A 24,746-nucleotide genomic window follows, 5' to 3' on the forward strand; every position below is an offset into this window, starting at 1 on the left:
TGGGCCTGTGTGTGTGTGTGTTCAGCTCTCCAAATGATACCAATTTATAGCAGAGTTTGAAAGCACTGCTCTAAACTAGTGTTATCATAAATGCCCATCTGGTTCTGAGAGTCTGTTATGCCTAAGTAAAAATCAATACATCAAGTTTAGCTTTAACTTTTCTCCTTTTGAGCTACAAGACTACCTAAACTGCTCCCTCACCCACTGCCAACCACCAACCCCTACTTCAATCTACCATTGTTTTCTTAGTTATTTCATGTGCTCAATTCCTGAGAAAGGTCAGACTCCATTTAAATCTCATTCAGAGCCATGGGAACAGAAAGATCAATCTGGCCTCTCATGCCTTTGACAGGAGAGTAAGGGAAGCATCTTGCTAGTTTCACCGAATTCCTATTCTAAGCTCATCCTGTTCCAAGAACACACCATAGTAGGGGATGAGGCAGGATGCATATCATATTTCTGGATAAATAGAAGCCACTAATGGTTTTAGAAAGATTTAGGTTTATTCCACCTTGACACTGGAGGACTCACCTTGACTCTGTTGCTGGAGACTGAACCAGGTTTGTGGTTGAGGATGATGGGTGGGGAAGGAGAGCAATCTGGTCTTCTCAATGCAACTGGCACCATCTGACTGTGATTTTTTCCCTTGCACATGTCCCAAAGGAAGCTGGCCAAGAAGCAGAAGGAGACACAGAGCGGAGCCCAGAGGGAGATGGGGCCTGTGGCCTCAACCGACAAACCCACCACCAAGCTCAGCACCAGCCGCAATGATGAAGGCTTCTCCTCCAGCTCTCAGGATGTTAACGGATTCAGTAAGTTGAGCCCACACAAGGGAAGGGCATATCTGTGGTCCTGCTTGACCCTGGTACCTCTGCTGTGGACCCCTCACAGTGGTCAGGTGCTGCAGGGCATGGGGTTGGGGTGCTTCCCTGGGACGGCCCAGGATGAAAGTCCTCCAGGGAAAAAGTTGAGACCACCCATCCTGGAGTGAAAAGGAGAATTTAAGAATTGCCTTAAAATGGGGGCAGCCATTTTAACTGCTTGTGGCATAAATAAAGACAGGTTAAAACTAATAATAATAGTAAAAAAAAAAAAGGAGGAGCAAGACATGGTTATGCACTTACGGAGAAAAACGTGCCATATTGAATTGAGTATCTTACACTTTTAAAACAACGTTTGATATAAACCACATAAGGTAGATGAGTCTTGGATTATTACTGTATCTATTTTGAATGCTTAGGAAAATGAGGCTTAGAGAAGCAACTTCTCTCAAGTCCCAGCGCTGATGAATAGCATATTCAGACCTGGAAGCTATGCCTTCCAAACCTTGGCCAGTTCCAAGATCCAGCCAATGTTCCAAGTGGCATTTAGTCAGGAGCATCTGAGTCCTCACGCAGAGTTAATACAAGACACCGAGCCAATAGAAATGGCTGAGATTTCGGGGTTGGCCCCCCTCCAAAGGGCATCCTCCAGACTGGTGACCTAAAGTCACCTTGGTGATCAGACTTGAGAGAACTGACTTTTGTTCGGATCTTTCTGTCGGCCAGTTTTTTTGTGTTTTTTTTTTTTCCCTGGGTTTAATGGAATGCAGGAAATCTAAAGGAATGTGAGCATGGACAGATGACTTCCACACGCTGTGTCAATGACAAATGGAAGAAACCATATTTTGTAAAAATCACTTTGGATGTGATCAGTTTGGGATGATTCAGATCTATGAAAAGATGAAAAAAGAAAAGAAGCAAATGTTTACTGACTGCCCTCCTCCTCACCACAGCCAGTGTTATTGTTCCCATTTTATAGAAAAGGTCTCCAAGGCTCATTGTGTTGTGCTGACCTACCCTTGAGTTTCACCACTAGTTCCTGATGGACCCAGGATCTGAGGGTAACTTAGACCCATTGTTCTTAACCTCCTGTGCAGCCCAGAACCAACCCATCCAAGGCAGTTTTCAAAATACGCATATCTGGGCTCCAGGCCTCACCCACTGAATCAAAATCTCCTGAAGGAAGAGGTGTATAGAGGGGATGAGGGATAGGTCAGGGATGAGGAGTAAGGAGGGATGTGGGTTTGGTAAAAGCCACTCAGGGAGTTCTATAGGGACCCTGGTTAAGAATACTGAACTTCAATGGCAGAAATGGCTTTTTCAAATATTGATGTGCTGCTTTGGGAAAGAGAGATTCGTTTTAAACTTATAAAAACCATATAAAAAGGTTGTGGGGGGGCAGTAATATGAATACTCTTATAGCCTTTGTCTTGATTCACAAGTTGCTCATATTTATGATATTTGCACTCTCCCTCTCTCTCTCCATATATTTTTTTTTCTGAACCATTTAGAAATAAGTTGAAGACATCATGACACTCTACCTCCAGAGAATTCAGTGTGTGTTTCCTAAGAACTAGGACAGCTCTTCAACATAACCACAATGAACTTATCCAACCCAAGAAATGTAACCTTATTTCAATACCTAATATACCAGCCCATAGTTGAATTTCCTCAACGGCCATAAGATTTATTATTATCATCATCATTATTATTATTTTAATCCAATAAAAGTGATCAATTAGATTGGTCATCATGTCTCTTCAGCCCCTGTCATCTAGAATAGCCCTCCCACCTGTATTTTATCTTTCAGGATGCTGACATTTTTTTAAGGGTAGACCAGTTGTCCCATAGAGTATTCCCCAATTAAGATTTATCTGATTTTTTCATCATGATTTATCTGATTTTTTCATCATGATTACATTCAGGTTAAACATGTTGGCAAAAATACAACATAGGTGATTTCGTGCGTATCTCCTTGCCTTCTATCAATAGACACATGCTGTCACTCTGACCATTATTGATATAGCTCAGTCTGAGCACTTCTTATAGTTGAGTAATGGCTTTAAAGACAAAGTCTAATGGCACATAGTGATTATTTCATGAACAAATACTTAGCTTTCATTTTTCTCAGAGTGCAGAGCAAGTTTCTGGTCTGCCAAACCATGAAGCCAGTCCTTTTCCATTCTCAACCAAGATGAATTGCTGGGACTCATACATTCCCTGGGGTCTGGGAAAAGGAGATATTGGCATGGTCCAGGAGAGGGAAAGAAGGGATGAGCAAGGAAATGGGCTTGGTGTTTCCTTACTGATCCCCCCAGGCACTGGCTGTATTAACTTGTCACTGACTTTCCTGCTTTTGGCCCAGGGGCAAGTCTAGCTGATGACAAATACTGACCGAATGCCACCCGTTTGCCCAAAACCTTTCCTGTACAGGCCAGTCTCTTGTGCACACTTTTTTTGCACTTATAAGAACGTCCTTGGAGAACTCTGAATGACAAATAAATTATGGTCAAAGACTCATGACAATCATTGTGACCTCAAAGTTGTAGGTATGTGACCTTAAGCTTTCTGACCTGAAATAAAAACCTGGGTAACACCGATTTCTTAGATTTTAAGGGGAAACATCATCACCCTCTTCCTCATGGGCCAAAACTTAGACTCTTAAGAAGAAAGCACCTAAGATTGAGGTGGATTAGCCAGCCAGAGAGGAACAGGCAGCATACTGTACAGAATCTAATCAGATATTTTAAAGTCCAGAGACACTATTTCCAGATGACTGATATGTGTGTTTTATATATACTCACACAGAGACATATATGTATATACATTCATTTTAATGATACTGCTTTTTAAAAAGACAGGAAAAACAAATTTCAATTGACACTATACTCAATTATTAAGAAATTTTGCATTTGTTTGAATAAATCAACATGTTAGGACTTAATCTATGCATCTACTGTCCTCAGGCTATAGCCACAAACATGCTCTGGGTTTCTTCTGAGTGCCCTGGAATGCATCCGGTATCTTTCCAAGTGCCTTGTGGAACCACTGGAATAAGATTTGAGGGAGAAAAAATATATAAGTAATGCTTACACTGGAGATGTTGAAATTGCTTCTGAAATCACCCTGCTGTATATAAAATTGAATCTATTTTTGAGGCATTAGGGAAGTGACTGTCTGCTTCTGTGGCAGTGTCTTTAGGAGGCCCTAGGATTATTTGCAAATGTTGAGGAAACATTGAGAGAAGCAGAGCACAAGAATAGATGTCACATTGGAAAAGATTACAGATGAATGTGCCTCGAGCAATTATTTCATTATTGAACAGGTGGGCCCTGACCTAATTCAAACTCTGCTTTTCCATGCAAAGGTTTACTTTCTGGGGTTTTCTAGTCCAAGTCACTGCTATGCTAAGTTCTGCAACATCCATTCACTCAAGCCCCCCAAATTTGGGTGGCGTGGGTGATGGGGCTTTGTCGGGTATGGGCCATTGCTTTGACATTCTTGAAAAAAGGAGTGCGTGTCATATTTCAAGGACAAACAATGTGCATTGTTTTCAATTTAAAGAAATGCTGGCTTTAATCAAATAATCTGATTTTGATCTTATTGCCCTGTGTGCCTGGTTGTTTTTTTATTTTTTCTGACATCTTTCACTCACTGGGTTGTTTCCTGGGTCTTTTTTCTGGGGCTTTCTTCTTAGATCCCTGCTTAGATCTTCATCTTTATATCGTTTATTCATGGTGTCATCTTCTCCTTGTTCATTTTCAGGCCAAGTCAGAATGCTTCAAAACAAATCCCTGTTGAATCCCTATTATAGGGACTTTGGTTGCCTGCCTTTCCCATATGGCATTTGACAGACTCACTTCTTCATTGGGTACCGTTAGTTAACTCTGTCTTTATTTTTATGCTTTCATTCTGTGGAGTGGTTCCATCTCTGGTGGGTGAAGACAATCCAGGTCAAAAAAGGGTCAGGCACTGGGCCTTCAAGCTCTCTGCTGAGTAAGGAAATGGGCATGGCTGAGGCCTTGCCTTGGAGGTGAGACTCAATGGTCATTTCTCAGCACTTAATATATGCCTGTCCCTGTGCCATGAGTCTCAGGCACAGTTTGGGGAAGGGGATTATTGCAAAAATAAGTAAAATGGGGCATCGTTTTACAAAGAATAAATGTTTCCTCTTACAAGTTTTTCATAGTTTATGAAAGTACTTTTGCAAAGGAGTGATAGATCCTATTGTTGTACAAGAGCTAGCTAGCAGGTTTGTTATTACCCTCATTCTACAGATGAGAAAACTGAGGTTCAGAGAGACTCTATGCCCCACATCACACAGGCATTTGCACAGTCATAGTGAGGATCCATCTCTCCTGATATCAGTTAGGTGCTCTCTGCCTAGTTCTGCAAAGAATTTGGGGAAATATCCTATCAAAGTACCTAAAATAAGACAGCTGTTAGAGAAATAAATAATCAGGATCGGGAAAACATAAATGAAGACAAGAAGGTCAAAGACAGGTTATATTAAAATGGAATTTATTATGTTAAAAAAGTAATCTAAAGATGCAAGCTGGTAACTTTCAAATTCCAATTTGCCTCTGAGCTTCCTAGTAGTGAAAGCCCAGAGAGGAAGATAACTGTTATTGGCACTTACTAGATCTCACGCTTTATACAAACCCCAGTCTTAAGTCTCCTAGGAACCCCATAATTAAATAATATCACCATCTTCTAAATGAGGAAACGTAGTTTCAAAGAATTGAAGTAAATAAGCTCAGAGTTGCACACATAAAGAGTACGGATGGGATCGGAAGCCAAATAGCAGTATCTGGCTTCTCCTGTACCATCAATGGCAGCCCACCGCTCACAGGTCTCACTGAGTGGGGCCACTGAGGCTGGGAGCGAGCTCAGCTCCACTTCTCTCCCGATGGTCAGCCAGTTTTTCAACCATGTGGGCAGAAGCCGCGGCCACAGCTGTGTCCTACATGGAGGCCTGGGGCAGGCCCTGGCATAGAGCCAATCAGATCCCCACGAGGTGCCAGGCTCTGAGATCAGCATGTTCAAATATGGCATCTTAGTCCATTTTCACAGGAACCCTGTACAACTGGTATGTTTGTTATTAGCCCCAGTCTACAGTTGAGAAAACTGGTGCCCTGAGACATTAAAAGACCTTCCTTGATTCACATGATGAAGAGATAGTGAGGTCTGGACCCCAAAGCACATGTTTCACTTTCAACACCAAGTGCCTTTGTCTTTCCTCTCCCCTTTAGCTTTCTCTCCACCTCAGAGCTAGCGACGGAGAGAAAGGAGATCAAGATGAAAAGCCTTGCTGGCTGGGAGCTCAGGGCTTTACCTTGGTTCCTCTGTCCACTTCAGAGCCTGAACTCCTGGGGCATCGGATGCTCTCACAGGCAGAGTCTGTGGGAATTGTCACAACAGCTTCTTAAGAAGCTGGGACTGTAGACCGATGGGCCCATCCTTGGGCATTCCTGAGCTGGTCTAAGCCCTGTAGGTGGACAGAGAGATGATCATGCAATGACCCCTGTGCACAGAGAGCTCACAGCCTAGCGGCGCAAACAGATGGTTCAGCAATGAGCATCTTGACACAGCCCAACAGGGGCTGCAGTAGCAGCCTGCACTAAGAGCCGCCAGACCCTTCCCCTGGCTTTGTACCTCCAATGTGACTGAACATATACCTGGTAGGCAGCACGCACACAGTAGCCTTAGGAGATATTTGCTGCTGCTGAGGAGGGTGGGTCCTGATGCCTGATACCCCACCTGTCTTTCAGCCCACAGACCACATAAAAGTGTTTCCTTACAGGCAGGTATGGAAATGTTCAAGCTTATACCCCATGAAGTGGTTTGGCAGAGATGGAGCAGGTGAGGGGGGGAGGGTGGGAAGCACCAGGCAAGATTTTAACCTGGTTATTTTAGAAACATGTTATGTAACTAAAACAATTCAAATGGAGAAGACAGATCATGACTTTTTCAATGTAGTGGGGATTGGCTGGAGTGATGGCAAACTCCGGAGGAAGATTCCTTAACCCTTTCAGGAGGATGGTGAGCCAGCTGCAGAAATGAGTCTCTGGAAAGATTGGTCTGACCGTGGCCTTCCCAGGAGAAATGATGGATGTGATAGCATGCCATGTTAAGGATTGCTAATGACACCTTCCCTTTGTTCAGGAGCTCCTCTGGGGCAGTCATTTTGCTAAGCGCTGTTCACATATTATCTCTAATTTTCAAAACATTGCTACTGTCCTGATGTCATAAGTAAGGAAACCTAAGCTCAATGAGGTTAAATACATTTCTGCTGTCCCATCCTTGTAATACCCCAACTTAACCTTTTACTCTTTTGCTTAAAATCCTTCAGTGCTTCCCCATTGCCCCTGAGGTAAATCAAGGCTAAAGTCCTCAGAATGAATTCCTGGGCCCTTCGTGGTTGGTGACCAGTACATACGCTGGCCATTGCTCAATGATCTGGCCCACCTGATACTCATTGAGATTTGTTTGGATGGATGAATTAATGAATGAATGGATGAATGAGTGATGGAACTGGCATTCAAACTAAGATTTTCTAGCTCCAAACCCATGTTTGGTTCCAATTCTTCTGGTAATGAATTCTGTGTTCTTTTAAACCAAAATCTTCTCTTGTAACTCCCATTCATTCATTCCTGGTTTTGCACACAAGTATGTATTGGTCAGTAACCATATGCTGGCCCTTGTCTGCCCTCTGGTGTCACATGGATAATGAAGCCAGTCTTTCTCTTCCTGTCTCTCCCACCTCTCCCCCAGCTGTTGGACTGCTGCCACCTGTATGCCCTGGAGGTCCTTCCCTGAGGCTAAGCAGTCCTCACATCAGCCTTCTTCTGGATACGTTTCTCTTTTTCAGTCTACTCAAAATCTTGAATGACACCTCTGTTTCCATTTGGCCTATGTCTATGTCCAAGACAAATATGACCCCCTACTTGGGGCTTAATTGCTGGAAGTTCAGAGAGCTGCCATTACCCTCCTGCTGGATTCCAAACCTGGGTTTAGAATACAAGGCTCATGTTTGAATTAACCTCCAAATGTCTATCACGTATCTACCCAACAAGGCTGACTCATTCAGCCCAGGGGAATATGAATTTGAGGGCCCGAGAAAAGGACTCTATATTTCATCCAAGCAGAGTCTTCTTGTGAGATTTGACCCTGTTATCCCAGCGTACTGAAATATTTTTGATTTCTGATTATTTCGGCCAGTGAGCTCACGTAATCCTCCCAGTTTGGGGCTTCAAAATGTAATAATTATTAAAGTTCATAATACCAATTATCGTCTATTGAGCATTAATTATGAGCCCATTTCCAGCTGAGAGTTTCATATGCATTATCTTATCTCATCAGTATGTTGGGAGGATTAAATAAATGTTATGATTATCCCTGATTATTTATAGGTGAGGAAACTGAGGTTTAAAAAGTGAGGAACTTGCCCCAGACTTTATAGCTTTAAATAGCTGAGCTGGAACTTAAACCCAGGTCTGTTTGACACCCCTAAGCCCACAGCTAAGACCACTCCACTATGCTTCCCTTTGTAAGGCAGATGTATTATTCCCATTTTATAGAGGAGAAACCAAAGTCCACAGATGATGAGTCATTTGCTCAAAGCTGTGGTTCTCAAAATGTGGTCCCCAGATGAGCAGCATCAGCATCACCTGGGAACTTTTTAGAAGTAAATTTTTGGGCCTCACCTCAAACCTACTAAACCCCAAGCTCACTGTTTGTAATAAGCCTTCCAGGTGATGCTGACGCATGTTCAAGTTTGAGAATCCTAGTACATGGTAAATCCCAGGATGGCAGCTTCCAAAGCCCTGATTCTCCATGTGCTAAGTTGTCCTGACAACAGTAGAGTGACAGGCACACTGGGAGAGGAAGGCTCTACCTCCCCTTTCTCGGAGTAGATTCACCGAGGAGACATTGACACTTGAGGACCTGAAGGATGCTGAGCCCATGGATAGTTCTAGAGGTCCCCTCCCAACCATCTCTGGAACTTTCTCTCCTTTTGTCTGACAGCAAACATCCTAAGAGTCAGGGTGGAACGAGTGGAAATTTACAAGGAAAAGCAATCATGAGTCACACAGTGAAACCAAGATTTCAACAGAACATTGTGAAGATGATTTTTTTTTTTAATGCCCGAAATTCTGTTTGCAGGGACAATTATATTTTCTGGGTGCTCCAGGATTAAATTGAATCTAGGAAAAGAATTGAATGTTACAAGCTCGCTGCCTCCAGTTTTATCGAATATTTTACAGGGGTTATTGAATATTTTGTGATCATCCACTTGGTTGACAGATTAAAGGGCACACTTATTAAGTTCCTGGTAACTCAATATTGAATGGGATTGTTTATTGCTGAGAAGTGAAACATGGAAATTTAAGTAGCCTTGAAAAAGTTGACAAATTATCCATCACAAACACTAAGGAGTTAAATGAAGACAAGTTTCAGAGAAGGATATTAGACTTGAAAAGGGATATGATAGATCATCAAAACCAAAAAGTTACATTAGACACCATCTGATCCAACTCCTCATCTTAAAGATGAAGAATTGAGTTTTCTCAGGGTCATTCATTGAGTCACTAGCATAACCTGGCCTAGAATTGAGGGCTGTGATCACTCTAGTCCTTGTCTCATGGTCTCCTGCAGAAGACTAAGCTTTGGTTAATAATGGTTTGTCTTAAAATATTTTCTGTAGACCCCCAATCTGATTTCTATACAAAACAGATCCTTCTATAATTGAATTGTATTTTTCGTTTCCTGGTTATGGGAGAAGCTGAGGTGTTCCTTTAAGTATTCATCAAATGCTTACTATACACCAAGCAATGTAGGAATTTTAAAGTTAAACAAGACACAGTGTCTTCTTTCAGGAATATTACTGTCTTCCAAGAGGAGATTTGGAAGTGGATTGGTTTTCATTAATGTGATAAGTGATTAGAGAAAAGGCATGTATAGTGCCCCAGAAACACTGATCAGAGTACTCTGCAAGGAAATGGATTTTGATTTGAAGAGGAAGATTGTCCCAGGTGGAAGTGACAAAGGCTTCAAAGTGTAAGGGGCATGGTGGGCTCAGAGAAGGGGGTTTGAGGCACAAGGTGCTCTGTTTTGAGCTCATATGGCCAGAGATGTGGAATCTGTTTTTGGGACTTAACATTTGTAGCCTCATCAGATTCACTTTCCAGGAAATTAGAGTGAACCTAGTGTTAGGTGCCTTTGCATGTTGTTGGAACCTGGCCTCATGTTGTCCTGATTTGTATAGGTTCAGGTTTGCATGATAGATAAGGAGGGACAGCGTTTTATCACCTACAGGCCTTTCCTTTGTGAGCTGGCCCAGGCATTGCTTCTCAATACCCTTCCAAAGAGACCTCAGTAAAGCTTCAAAGCTGAAGTTGCTTTTGACAATTTATGCCAGGCCTCTATATCTTGAGGAGAAAATAGAATTGTTCTGTACACCTCACAGGTGGTCCTGAATTACAACAGGGCGCTTACAAAGTGCTTGCTAAAGTAATCAGGGATAAAGAAGTGATGTTGAAAATGTAAATACACAGTTGCTAGGTAGCAGAATAAACCCAGCTTAGAGACCTTTTTTTTTTCCCCCCTCAGCTCAAAGCTACAGCCTTGATAAGTTGAAAACATAGCTAATAATTCAACTAGCTAACATTTTGTGAGTAATTACTGGATTAAGCACTTTTCATGCATCATTTCATTTCATGTTTTAAACAACTCTATGAAGCAGGTTAGGGAAACTGAGCTCAAAGAAATTAAGTAACTGACTCAAGGGCACACAGCTACCAAGAAACCAAACCTGGGTTTGGACCTGGGTTTATATGGTTGACTTATCAGCAGCCCATTCTTCCTGAAATACTTTTTTTGCTTGACTCCTACTCTCCTGGGTTTCTCCTTCCTCCCCAGCCATTTTCTAAGCTTCTTCACTAGTTCTTCCTCTGGTTTCCATCTTCTAACCATTGAAGCATCTCATTGTGTACAAGATGGTTGAAGACTTTGCCATGAATAAGGAAGCTGAGGCACAGTGAGATGAAACCCATTCAGTGGGATGCCCAGGATCACTCAGCAAGTAAATGAAATATCCAGAACATTGAACCAGGATTTACATGTGAGAAGTGCCGATAAAAAAGCAATCAGTAAAAGCTGAGGGCAAACAGGGGACTATAAAGAGGGCTGTGCAGATGTGGTCCAAGTGCAGAACCTTCTGGTCATTCACCTGGGCCATGAGATGGAACTCAGAGTGTAAGAAGGAGTCAATGGATTAGGTGGCTTCCTGGTTGTCTACTCAGCCTGGATTATGATGGGATCTCAGTTTTGTGTTGTTGTTTTTAAGAGAGAGGGTTCAAGGGAAGAAGGGATGGAGGAAGGAAGGGGAGGGGAGAGAAAGGGAGAGGAGAGGAGAGGAGAGGAGAATGGAGGGGAGAGGAGAGGACAGGAGAGGAGAGAGGAGAGGGAGATATGTGAGAGAGACACATCAATTGGTTGCCTCCCACAAATGCCTGGACTGGGGACAGGGATTGAACTTGCAGCCCAGTACATGTCCTTGAATGGGAATGGAACCTGCAACCCTTTGGTTTTCAGGCCAACACTATAACCCCTGAGCAAAACCTGCCAGGGCAGGATCTCAGTATTTAAAGCAGAATTTTCTGATTCAAAGTAGAAAATTCAAAGAGCCTGAAGTCTGATTTATATATTAGGAATTGGGGGTGGATCTACATAACTTAAAAAATCAATGAAGTCATATGATTAACTCTACCACAAAGGTCAAGGAGCCCTTCTAAAGTTCTTGCCCAGGTAGAAGGTTGTCCCATAGCCCCAGAGGTGGGAAGCAGATATAAGATAGGAATTGGAGGTTTAGAAAGGGCACATCTTTAAAAAATAGCATTTGAGGAAGTGGAAGAAAAGATTAAAGGGCCAAGGTTAGGCCAAACCCCTCTGTCCTCTGCATTACCATTGCCATCATCCTTTGATGGTCTCCTGCTCATTTCAGAAGGAGGGTGTCCTGATGTTGCTTACTCAGGCTGGCTTTTGGTGGAATGCTCTTGACTGTTTTGAGAGAACTATTCACATCACATCTAATATATCTCTAACCCAAGCCTACCTCGAGAGTGGGCGTACATCAAGTGAGAAGATCCCCCAACCAAATTACTAAGTGTCGGTGACACACACAAGACAAAAGCAGTTCTACTCTCAAAAAGCCCATGATGTGACAGTGAACACAGGCAACAGTGATATGACATGATGTAGTAGAGAGATGCTAGTGCCTGGTGAGAGGAAGCTGTCCTGGCCCATTAACCATGTGATTCATCTCCCCTCAGGTGGTTTGCTTTTCACCTTAACGGCCATGTGAGTTGATTTCCTAATTTTATGGAGGCTGCAAATGAAAATAAAAATTATATATCTTAGAACTAAAATAGGAGGCGGTATGTTAGACACAAGAGTAAAGGTCCACTCATCAGAAATACAGTATAGATTCATCATGACATGTCCCTTTGCCTTACCCTCTACATCAATTCAACACTAAGTTTGGATTATTCTACATCTTCAATATGTCTAGAACCCATCCACATCTACTGCCTCCATCCTTGTCCAAGTCATATGATCTCTTACCTCAATAAGATCTGTAGCCGCTAAATCAGCTATTTTTCAACCTTTTTCATCTCATGGCACACATAAACTAGTTACTAAAATTCTGCAGCACACCAAAAAAAAATCTATTTTTTGCCGATCAATTGACAAAAAAAAATAGCTATAATTTTTATTCATTCACACCAGGCAGCTATTGTTGTGTTGGCTTTTGTCATTATTTTATTTGACAATCTAAGGGAAAAGAGGTCAGTGCCCCTGACTAAACAGACAGCTCTTGCATGTTTTAAATTTTTGCAGCACACCAGTGTTGAAAATCACTACTCTAAATAAGCCTCATATTCATTCTTATCATTCTGTAGTCCACGTTTTCTTAACAGCCAGGGAGAGCTATTCAAGGTGAATCTGAGCATGTTGCTTCATCCATCCCTGGCTTCTGATTGTTCTTAAGCTACAAACCAAAGTCCTCATCCTGACCTTTCTTACAGGTCTTGCCCAGCCATCCTCTCTAGGTTCTCACATCTCACTGCCCCTTTCTCTGTGGGGTCCAGGAGTGACACTACCTTCTTGTTTTGGTGCTTCCCCTTTTCCACACCCCTTCTACTGAAGGACCTTTGTTTATGCTGTTGTATCTTGAGCAGGGTGGGCAAACTACAGCCCACAGTCCAGATACAGCCCACTCTCTGTTTTTGTAAATATTTATTTGAACACAGCCATGCTTTTTTTTTTTTTAAAGTCTATATGTAGCTGCTTTTGTGCTATATCAGTAGAACTGAGTAATTGCTACAGAGACCATCTAGCTCACAAAGCCTAAAATATTTACTCTCTAGCCCTTACAGAAATGTTTCCAACTCCTCGTCTGGAGCACTGGCTACACCCACACTCTGTCCCTAAATGACTCTGTTAGATCTCAACTCATGGATTTCTTCCATTCTCCACCACTTTCTCCCCAGACCAGACTGGATTTCATTGTTAGGTGCTATCATAGAATTGTGTTCCCTTTTTTCTCAGCACTGACCTCATCTTCCAAATGGGTTTATTGAATGTCCAACCCCTGTGACAGATGGCAAGCTCCAAGGCGGGGGGGGGGGGGGGGGGGCGGGCATTTATGGCTTGCTTACTACTATATCCCCAGCATATAGCATGGTGTGTAGCACGGAGTGCCCCCCCAATTCTTACTTAGTTGAATGCATAGGTGGATGGATGTATAGACAGATGGGACTCAAGCATAGCAATCCTGTATACTAAGTAAGAATAAAAAAAGGATATTTAGAAAGCCTGGTACAGCTCACACTACATACTGTTGTCCTGTTTTCTGCATCCAGAATTGAGTGCAGACAGAAAGGAATCAAAGAATACTCCTTTGCCAGATTTCAGCATGTCTCCCACCCCTGCCACCAACCCCTCGTCTGTCAACACCAACGGGAACTTTACAAGTTTCTTTTTATGGTTCCTGCAAAACTGGGAACTGCTACTCAAAAGTGTCCTCAAGTAGTTGACCATTGGCTGGTCTGGGGATGTGATACGATCATTTCTCCGGTCAGGGAGAAAGGAAAGGATAACCGCTGGTGATCTTTAGACTCAGATAGGCTGCTATCTCGCTCTGCCGGTGGAATAAGCAAGAAACACAGTAAACACAGGAAGACGATGTAACAGCAGGTTGTGGTTCTCTGTTGACTGGATGGCCTCCCAAATAGCCACGGGAGCATCAGTTATTTGAGAAGGTTATGGGAGACAGTGGGCACCTGTTATATGGGTTTAACATATATGGTATGAAAAGTTGGCTTTCCCACACCCCTTGTCCTGGGAGTTAAGATGTTTCTTTACTTAATGAAACTTGCTTACTAGGAAGGGGTTTCGATCATGTTGGTTTATGAGGTGAGAAAAAAAGCCAAGATGAGTTGGTAGAATATAAATAGTAAATGAAAATAGGCTTGGGGGGGTGAGGGCATATATGGGAGTGGGGTGGGGGGGCAATGGTAAGATATGTACACATATAATACCTTAATAAAAAAAATTGGGAAAAAAAAAAAGAAAATAGGCTTGTTGGTCTGCTTCAAGATGATCAAGGAAATATCATAGAGGAGTTGAATTTTAAAGGATGAGTGGTCCGAGTTTGTCAAGGCAGAAAGTAAGACACATGTTATTGCTCTTTGTTCTGGTATAACACACCATGTAGACACTTAATGGCATAAAACAACAACCCTGTGTGTTTATCACAGTTTTGTAGGCTTGGAGTTTGGGTAGGGCACAGCAGGGATATCTTGTGTCTGTATGAACATGAGGAGACTCAGCTGGAATGGCCTGCATGGCTAGAAATAACTGGGACAGTTCTCCAAGGCCATGTCCCATGGACTTCGGTTCTCCCTCGAGTGGCATCTGCTGAGGATGGGATGCCCAAATGATTCTTTTATTTGCATGCCAGACCCCTTGGTTGAAATGACTAGAACATCTGGAGCTGGCTGGCATTGCCCTCTCCCTCTGCATCTAACTCAGGCTTCCTTGTAGCATGGCTGACTCATGGAAATGAGACTCGTGCATGACGGCTGCTTCCTCCAGAGCAAGTGCTCCGAGAACACCAGGAGGAATGCCAGTCTTCTCAAAGCTTGGTGCAGACTGGCCAGCATCACTTCTGATGCACATGATTGTTAAAGGCAGTCACAGGCTAGCCTCAGAGAGTAGAGAAACAGGCCCCACCTGTCAGTAAGTGGAAAGGTTTATGCCTGTACAAAGAGAAGAAATCGATAGTCATCTTACAGAAACTACCATACTGTTCTAAAAGAAGAGAATACATGTACAAGGGAACTGAGGTGTTAGAAAATCTACTTGGCTGATATAATCAAGAATAAATAGGAATATTTTTCAAATATCCAGTTTCCACTTGGGTTAGAATGGTAATTTTTCCATTACTAGCACATGGTTCACCAGGGTCTCTGAAGATTTTCAGAATCTGGAAAGAGCTTTTGCTCTCTTGTACAATTTTCTGTGAGTGTAGATATATTTGCTAAAATACAGAGTCCAAAAGACATCAATAATGTGAACTTCCCTCTAGGGCTTGAGAGAATGTGAAGGGCAGGTCTCTGCCCAAGGTGCTGATCCTTCTAGATGTCAGACTGACCCTGACCCTTTCCTCCGGAAGTCCCTTCCCTTGGATTTGTAATTATGGTTGTTTTGACCTTCCTGGAGTATTTGGAGTTTTAGCTCCATGGGGTTAAGTGGTGGGAAATGAACCTGAAAAGAAATCAAGGACTGTTTTAAAAGGTTTCAAAAACTAGAGAGTTAGAAATATATTGTTTTCTGCAAGGAGCTAACACAGATTTGAAGAAGTGGAAGGGCAGGATTATGTCTAACATTAGAAAGATTATTCTAGGACAGCAAGGAGAATAGTACTGGAGTGGGAGTTAATAAGGCTAATAAAAGCTAAGTATTGTTTCAGATTCAAGAAACATGACAGCACAAAATATTGGTCTACATGGAAATTTTATTTTACACATATATCTACACCCACACCCGTACCCACACATATCTGGTTACAGAATCAACAGACACTGCAAACCAGTTGGTGTGACCAAATCTTCATCATGAAGCAGGTGGTAGAGAAAGGATGCTCTACAGCATTCTACTCGGGAGACTGCTTTTAAGTTCACAAGTATTGAATCTGTCTCTCTGCTTGGTCAGTAAATATCTTGATGGTGTTATGCCTGGAAATATTCGGACATGTTTGATTTTTGAAACGACTGTCCTTATTCAGTTAATGTCTCATTGGGCCAGTTCAGTTTTTCCAAAGTAAAAACCCCTTTTCATCTTCAGGGACTTTGATCTAGGTTAGGTGAAATTCCCTCTGATCTACAGATGCGACGGAGGCTCCAAAAGGAAGAGAATCATTCCAAACTAGCAGTCACTTCTGCTTCTGCTGCAGTGTAGACCCATGTGGTCCTCCACTGAGTCTTCCGCCAGCTGTGCCCTGGCAAATGCATGCACTTGCAAAGCTGCTCCCTGGACACTCGCTTATTAATATCTCTTCTCATTCTGACACATCACTCTCCTTTCAAATTGACCCATCAGCAGAGATTCACCGAATAGTTCAATGTGATTATCATGCTTTACTTATAAAATAGCTACTTGCCTGGATTTCTCTGCAGTTTTAAAATGCAAACATCACCATGCTACTGTCCAACTAAAAGCCTGTCACTAGGTCACCGTATGTTTCATGGCCTCTAAGCCTTAGAATGATCTGATTCCTGTCTACAGATTTGGTCTCATCTTTGACCTCTCTCTGGATTGCTCAATAGAGTCCATTCATATTAACTTTCTGTTCTTTGAAAACATTAAGTATTTTCCAACTTCATGGCTTCCACAATTCTGTTTGCTCTCCCTAGAATATTCTTCCACTCTATCATTTATTATTTATCCCCTATTTATCCTTCATATCTATGATTAACTGTCACCTTTTGAGGGCTTCCCAATCTCCAATCTAAATAGTGACCTTTTTGTTAATAGCACTATGTTTTAGTCACTCCTGGTATGAATCACAAGTGTCATGTGTGCACATGTTTATTCACTTAGGAGTTTTTTGCTTAATGTCTGTCTTCTTCACTAGGCTGTAAGCTCCAAAGTGCAGAGACCACTTCTGTTTTGGCTAGCACTGTATTTCTGGAGACTAGTATAGAGCCTGGCATATGATTGATGCTTGATCAGTGTTTCTTGAATGAATCATATGTTAATTTGATTCAAGGTGGATCACAGTGATTCACTTTTAATTATTCTGTACTCAACCAACTGTTCTTATGCACTGCTGGAAAAAAATGAAGATTTGGAGGCATGGAGATGACTAAGGCTGCCCTTAGGTTTGACCCCATAGTGGAGGTAAGGAGACCCTTGCACTAGTCTTAGAGAGCTATATGGGGAGCACTTTGATTTCTTAAGAAGCCTTAATCTTGCTAGCTTTGTCCCAATCATCACCTCTAAAGGCCTCATAATCAAATACTAGCTTCCTTAGACTCTGTAATTGAGCGAAGGCCTGGGAACCAAAGGGACATCTTCAGATCTACTCTGTGGCCCCTGCTGCTTCTGCCCTCATGACCTCTCCTGTCCCCTCCAGAAGGCCCAGTGCTTCCAACTCCTTTTTCTTTCCTTCTCCTCCCCACTCCATTCACTACTTCCTCTTCTCCAACTTTATTCCCTTTTGGGTCTTGCAATGTTTGGGAAAACATGAAAAGTCTACTTACACTTACGAATTAAGGGATATGCTTTATTGTCTTTAAAGAGGAGAGTAGAAAAACGTAACATTTATGGAGCCCTAACTATATGTCAGGGACTGTGCAGGATGTTGTACATACGTTATATCATTTAATTCTCACAAACTATAGAGCAACAATTATTATTAACACTAGGCTTCTTTCACAATATAGAGACTGAGGCTCAGAGAGATTAAGTAACTTCTCAAGGTCAGATAGCTAGTAAGTGATAGATCTTAGATTCAAACTTAATCCTTCTCTTGCATATGATCTTACTACTGTAGCCCGCTTCTCCCACTTCTAAGGCCACTGGGGGGATGGCATAATTTAATAGTGATGTCTTCAAATCCCAGGATACAGGCTGTTCCTTACTCCATCTGTTTCTAGTATTGCACTATTCTCCTTAATGGTTAGAGGATAACAAGCTTCAGAATCCTGCTGCCAGTTACTCAGTCAGTAATGTTTGGTAAGCACCTACTATGTGCTAAACATGTTATAGGCTCTCTTGCTACATCAGTGAATAAAACAGAAAAAAACCCTGGCGTCATAGAGCTTACATGGTAGTGGTGGTAGGGGACCGAGAGAAATAGGAAACAAACAATGGACAATAATAAAAGATAAAAAGTATATTATAGAAAGTGACAAGTGCTTTGAAAAAGTGGAAGAGCATAAGTGTGGCTGGGAGTGATATGTGAGGGAGTATTTCAGTGTTACAGAAGACGAAATTGGACCAAAGACTTGAAAAATATAAGCTGTGTAAGCCATGTCAGAAAAACGTGTTTTTGCTAGAGACTCCCAAGGCAAGAGTGTGCCTGATGTGCTCAAGGAAAAGCAAGGAAACTAAGACCATGTTCCAACTATAAAGGTCCAGAGAACAGGTTTTAATGATGGAAAGTCTACAGTGTTCTTGGTTGGATAGGACTTGGAACTCCAAGCCAGTGAAGCCCATGAGAGGCATGGACTTCTCTGAATCCAGATCCTTCCAGAAGCACTATTATAAATGGGTTAATCCAAGATGCTTCCCGAGGACAACAAAGACCCTTGTACCTATGTGAGCTGAGTCCACTGCCATCCTAGCCTCCTGAAGCAGAGAGCAAACCGATAACCTCCAACCTCCTTGTCTATGACAATGCACATGTCCATCTATAGGAACCTCTCCTGAAGCCACCACATCCAGGATCTCTCCTCGGTGCTGATTCTGACTTTTCTTGGCCCAGTAAGGTCTGGCATTGAATGCTACCAGCACTTGCCCATTACTGGGTTCTGCTATGACTGCAGTCTGGCTATACTGGACTAGGCCAAGTCCTCATTTAGTCCAATCACTCTTGCTACGATAACAGTGATTTCCCTGCCTTTGCCCCCAGATCTAGTACATTTTCCCCATTCAGACTTATGACTTGGTCCCTGCTTGGAAAGGAGCCCCGTGTAATGTTGTTAGGATGTTGGCTGGCACAGTCACTTCTGTCATTGTTTTCTAAAAGCAATGTTGCTTTTTCAACTGATCCTAGACAGGGCGAGTGTTTAGTTACCATTATGGGCCATTTACTTAACATGAAAATTTATTAGTTAGTCCATTGTCTAGCAAATTCATCACACTGCACTTTTTACTTAACAGAATCACTTAATTAGTGTTTTATTACTGGAATCGACTGTCAATTATGTGGCTAATTCATTTACGTAGGGAATGAATTTTTTATCTGGGTAAAGCCATTCAAAGTGCATTGTTAACTCTTTAGTGATTAAAGTTATTGTCAATGGCAATTTATGTTATGAGGAAAATTAAACCATTTATTTTCCTTGACATGTCAGTTGTTGGGAAAATGTTTGGAGAAGTGTAGAAAGGGAAGTTTAGAACCTTTCATGGATTAAAGAACTTACATTAACTGAACGGATCAGACACTTAGCAAAGCTAAGTAAAATCAGTTGGAGGGTTTTGATTGGACCTCTTGGAATAAATTGTCATAATGTAATCTTATATGTTATTTTGCTGTAATATCTATACGTGCTATTTTGTTGACATTATTTCTTTGGATTCTCACAAAAGCACTGTGGAGTGACATTTGGGATCTGTGGTTGGCAGTCTCTAAAATGACCCAAATAATCCCTGCCTCCTATTTGATACCTTTTTGTAATCTAGTCCTTGAATGCAGGCTGGATCTAGCCACTGACTTCTAATGACTAGGATGTGACAAAGTGTTCAGATGTAACTTTCAATACTAGGCTATGGGAAGGCTGTGGCTCTCACTGTCTCATTTGCTTGCTCTGTGGGAAGCTCTGTTGGGAGTTGCCTATGGAGAAGTACACTAGGCAAGGAACAGAGGGAGGTCTCCAGCCCACAGCCAGCAAGGAGCTGAGGCCCTTGCTCCAGGAACCCATGAGAAAATTAATCACCAATGATCATGTGAGTGAACTTGAAATCAGATTCTCCAGGGTTGAGTCTGGAGATTCGAACATAACCATAGCTGATAGCTTGAGGGAAACCTCATGAAAGACCTTGAGTCATGAATGCTACACTCAGATTTTTGACCCACAGAAACTGTGATATAGTAGATGCTTGTTATATTAACTTGTTAAGTTTTAGGGTTTTTTATGTAGCAGTTAATATATAGCTGAACAAGTGAGATGTTATAATAACTTACCAAAAGCCTTCCGGTAAATTACAAGCAGTGGAGCCAGGATTTAACCTTGGTTCTTCTGGTGCATTTCAGTAGACAGACTTTGAAAGGTCCTTTAAGCTCCGACATCCCACAAGTGCAACGATTCAGTCTATTTCTCTATGACAGCGATTCCCTTGTGACCTGTACACCTTCATTACCATGAAAGAAAGCCAATGGAAATGGCTAATTATTTTGTATCTACAACCTGGTAATAGATTTATTTTGTATTTTGTAAAAATATATAAATTAATTTTTAAAAAAAGAAAAAAAAAGCCAATGGGATGTGAAGAAGCTGGTGGGCAGGCTTGCAACACTGATCTTTACCATGTTTTATCAGAAATTGAGTCAAAATTCCTTTTTTCTGGCTCTAGTCCTTGTTCCCTCCCCCGCTGAATGGTTATAACAATAGTTTCCAAACATGACTGACCCCAAACTAAAACTGCTAAGTCCTTAGGTCCAGAGTCAGGAGCCAAGGAATCTGTGTTCCAGAGGCTTTCTGAGTGACCTGTCCAGCACCAGGATTTGGGGTCCACTGCATTATACAAAGTAGGCTGCCGTTTCAGTGATCAACTTCTGTAGCCCAGCCCCTGGGGGTCTGCCAGGCTACACCTCGGTGAGCACACACTGCATTATTAGTTCTGGTGGGGGTGTTAGGTATCTGTTCTCCCCAGAATAAAGGCTTTGGTTGCTTGTAATTTTTTGTTTGGTTGTTTTTGGACAGTGCTAAGCTTCACTACCTCATTCACACACTAAGAGCATAAAGGACAGTGTTTGCTTTTTTGTGAGCAACGCTAGAATTGTTCAGGAACAGATTGCATTTCTGAACTGGAAGTTCCTTTAGAGACCATCCCTTGCTACTCAAAGTTCAGGTTCATAGACCACCGGTCAGCGTGGGCATTACCTGGGAGCTCACCACAAATGCAGATTCTCAGGCCACATCCTAGACCCACTGAGTCACAATCTGCATTATAAACTATACCCATAGAATGTATAGTAACGTTTGAGAAGCATTGGTCTAATCCAACTCCCTAATTTTTTTTTTACTTTATTTTTTTGCTGACACTATTACAGATGTTCTCCATCCCCTTCCCCACACTTTGCCCATCTCCATCCACCCAGCCCCACCCCCACTTCCCTCTGGCCATCACCACAATGTTGTCTGTGGGTTCTGCATATATGTTCTTTGGCTAATCCCTCCCCTCCTTTCATCCAGTCCCCCACACACGTCCCTCCCCTCTGACAGCTCAGTCTACTGCATGAATCCATGCCTCTGTTTCTATTTTGTTCATCAGTTTATTTTGTTTATTAGATTCTACATGTAAGTGAGATCATATGGCATTTGTCTTTCTCTGACTGGCTTGTTTCACTTAGCATAATAATGTCCAGGTCTATCCATGCTGCTGCAAAGGGTAAGATTTCCTTTCTTTACAGCTGAGTAATATTCTATTGTGTAAATGTATCACAGCTTTTTTATCCACCCATCCACTGTATGGGAGAACCTATTCACCAATCATACATCAGATAAGGGGTTGATCTCTAAAATATATAAAGAACTTATACAACTCAACACCAGGAAGACAATGCAATTTTAAAAATGGGCAAAGGACCTAAATTGACACTTCTCCAAAGAGGACACACAGATGGGCAATAGACATATGAAAAAATGTTCACCATCACTAATCATCAGAGAAATGAACCTTAAAACCACAATGAAATATCATCTCACACGTGTCAGAATGGCTATCACCAAAAAATCAACAACTCCCTCATTTTAAAGATAAGATCCACAAAAGTGGAAGTAATTGTGCAAGACAATTTTATGACAAAACCAGGATGAGAATTCAGGGTGAAAACTCAAGAACTATTTCCAATGTCAACATGCTATTGTCTTTGTGGTATTATATCCACAAACTCTGCTTAAGTATACAGAGCATAGTTTGAATGGAGAAACCAGGCTCCTATCCACCAGCACAATGGCAAACTCATCTCAGACTGCTGTTGCACATTTAAATTTTCTCTCCCAGACGAGTTTAGTCACTTCATTTTCCCTTCCTAACACATCAAAGAAACACAGAGTCACCTGTCAGACTGAAGATTGTGCAACCTGTCAAAATGGAATTTTTCCAGTTTAGCTAAGGATTACTCTGCAACTATTTTGTATACCTTTGTCTTATTATGATTGTTGATGAATGAGAGAGAAAATAAGACAAGCCCATGTTTTCGGTGTGAGACATTACTAGTATTGGAGGTTCTTTCCTACCATCACGCATCGTCCTCTGAGGCTGTAGGTCTTGGACAGCAGTGATACAAACACACCACAAAATGCTGGCATAACGCTGAAGACAATGAGAAACTAATCATGTCTTAGGGAAGCTGACAGCCTTCAGGCCAAGAGATGCTCAGTGGATCTGGGTGTCACTAAAGTGCCAGAAGCCCACCTGGGGAAGAAATGCATTTTCAGTAAATTTGACTTTTTGCTACCTACCAATAAACCCCCAAGGCTGATAGAACTGAGGCAGGAAAAGAAGATCTGCTACTCTCACCATAGAAACATGAAGACATGAGAGGTGAACCTCAGAAGCATACAGGTGTTGTATCTATTAGCAAGTTGGAGGACAGATTTCAGAGGGGCAGGTGTCCCTACCTGACAAATAAGTATCTAGTGAGCAGCCACTTAGTCCTGGAAATGCCGCAGCAAACAGCAGAAACGGGGCACCTGCCTTCATGGCGCTTACAGTCTAGTGAAGGATACAGATGTTAAATAATTTCACTGTGAATTTTTCAATCACTATTGTAATTATAGAGACAACATACAGGTCCAGAAAGCTACACTGTGATTCCTGGAGGTGATACTGTTAGGATGTAACGTGGTCCTCTCAGATGGGGATGGGACAGACAGGTGTGTGTTCCTTGATATCTCCAAGTATTCAGAAAAATTAATAGGTTTTTTTCCAGTAAAGACCCATCTACTCACCACCTAGATTCTACCATTAACATTTCATGACACTTACTTTATCACTTATTTTTTGTCTATCCCTCCCTCAATCCATCTTGATTTTTTATGCATTGCAGAGGGAAATTTCAGACATCAGTACGCTTTCCCCTGCCCTAGTACTGCACTATGCATATCAATAATGCAGACTCAATGTTCTATTTTTTTTCCTTTGAGGTAAAATTTACATATAAATAAATGCACCAGTCTTAAGCTTTCCATTCCATGAGTTCAACCGTTGCATACATTGGTGCAACTCAACCCCCTAATAATATGCAGACAGGCCAGGAAGATCCCTCCTGCCATTCCCAGGCAAACCTTGCCCCCACTCAAGCCAATTGGTATCCCCTGTTCTGATCTTCTTTTCTACTATAGATCAGCTTTCTGTTCTAGAAGAGGGAGTGACTTTTGAGCTGAGTTCTGAAGGAAGAATAGGAGTCCACTTGGAATCGGAAGTTTGGGGGAATGTTAACCATTCCAGGAGAATAGCGCACATATGCAGACTCTCAGGTGGCCAAGAACTTGTATGGCTACAGGCTAGTGAGCAAAGGACAAAGAGACACAGGCTGTGGCAGGTGAGAGAGGTGGGAGCTAGAGTAGTCATAGCCTTAGAGCCATAATGAACATCAGGAACATAGCCATAAGGGAGTGGCCAGCCAATGAACGGCTTCAGAGAGGAGGTGCCATGCTTAGCTTTGAACTTCTAAAAAATTCTCATGCCTCACTGTAAGAAACAAAAGAGAATTCAGGGATAGGTGAGGATGCTGTTTCAGCCATTGGGGAAAGAGAGGGGTAGCATATATATCTGGACATGGAGAGAAGGGACCACCTCTTTTTCCTCTATTGTGTTGACCTATACTAGTAATGTCTGGCACGTCTAACAATTATAAACCACAGTGTTACATTTTCCCTTTCTCTGATGATTTTTTAGAGATTCCATTCATAAACCCTTTGTGGAAACTGTGGTTCAGAGAGGTTAAATAACTTGCCCAAAGTCACACAGCCAGTAAGTGGTGGTGGTGGGGTTTTTACTCAGGTTGATTTATGTTCAAAATCAACACACATTTGACCACCTCCCTGTCTTCAGGGAAATATGATGTCTCTCAATCTTTCCAATTGGAACAATTTATTTCCTTGTTACATCAGATTTCTCAACCACTCCAGAATTTTCAAGGTGGAAGTCTTCCCCAGTTGCTAGCAATTCCAGCCAATTTGGATTTACTTTAAGGATAAATTCATCTGTAGCCCAGATTTCACTTTAATGATGATTTGGGGATGGGGGCAGGTGAGTCAACCAATGGGCTCTACCAATACCCCGTTTTATTTGTTTTTATTTGCACTGTTTGTAGCCCTGCCAAACACAGAAATGGCATGTAGGAGCCACCTGAAGGTTCTCATGCTGCGGGCTCAGTAGATCCCTTTATGTGTAACTCAAACC

At 42.1% G+C, this 24,746-nt stretch overlaps 1 protein-coding gene across 2 annotated transcripts in view; it reads left to right on the forward strand.

The window, feature by feature from the left end:
• PTPRT (protein tyrosine phosphatase receptor type T) overlaps positions 1–24,746 on the forward strand; it is a 929,565-nt gene that overhangs the window by 816,155 nt on the left and 88,664 nt on the right. For both annotated transcript variants that reach the window (XM_054723794.1, XM_054723796.1), the window contains one exon: positions 664–812. In XM_054723794.1, coding sequence (XP_054579769.1) covers positions 664–812 — 149 coding nt within the window. The remainder of the gene's footprint in view (positions 1–663; positions 813–24,746) is intronic.

This window comes from Eptesicus fuscus, chromosome 12 (assembly GCF_027574615.1).
Source record: "Eptesicus fuscus isolate TK198812 chromosome 12, DD_ASM_mEF_20220401, whole genome shotgun sequence".
In the NCBI taxonomy this organism is placed as follows: domain Eukaryota; kingdom Metazoa; phylum Chordata; class Mammalia; order Chiroptera; family Vespertilionidae; genus Eptesicus; species Eptesicus fuscus.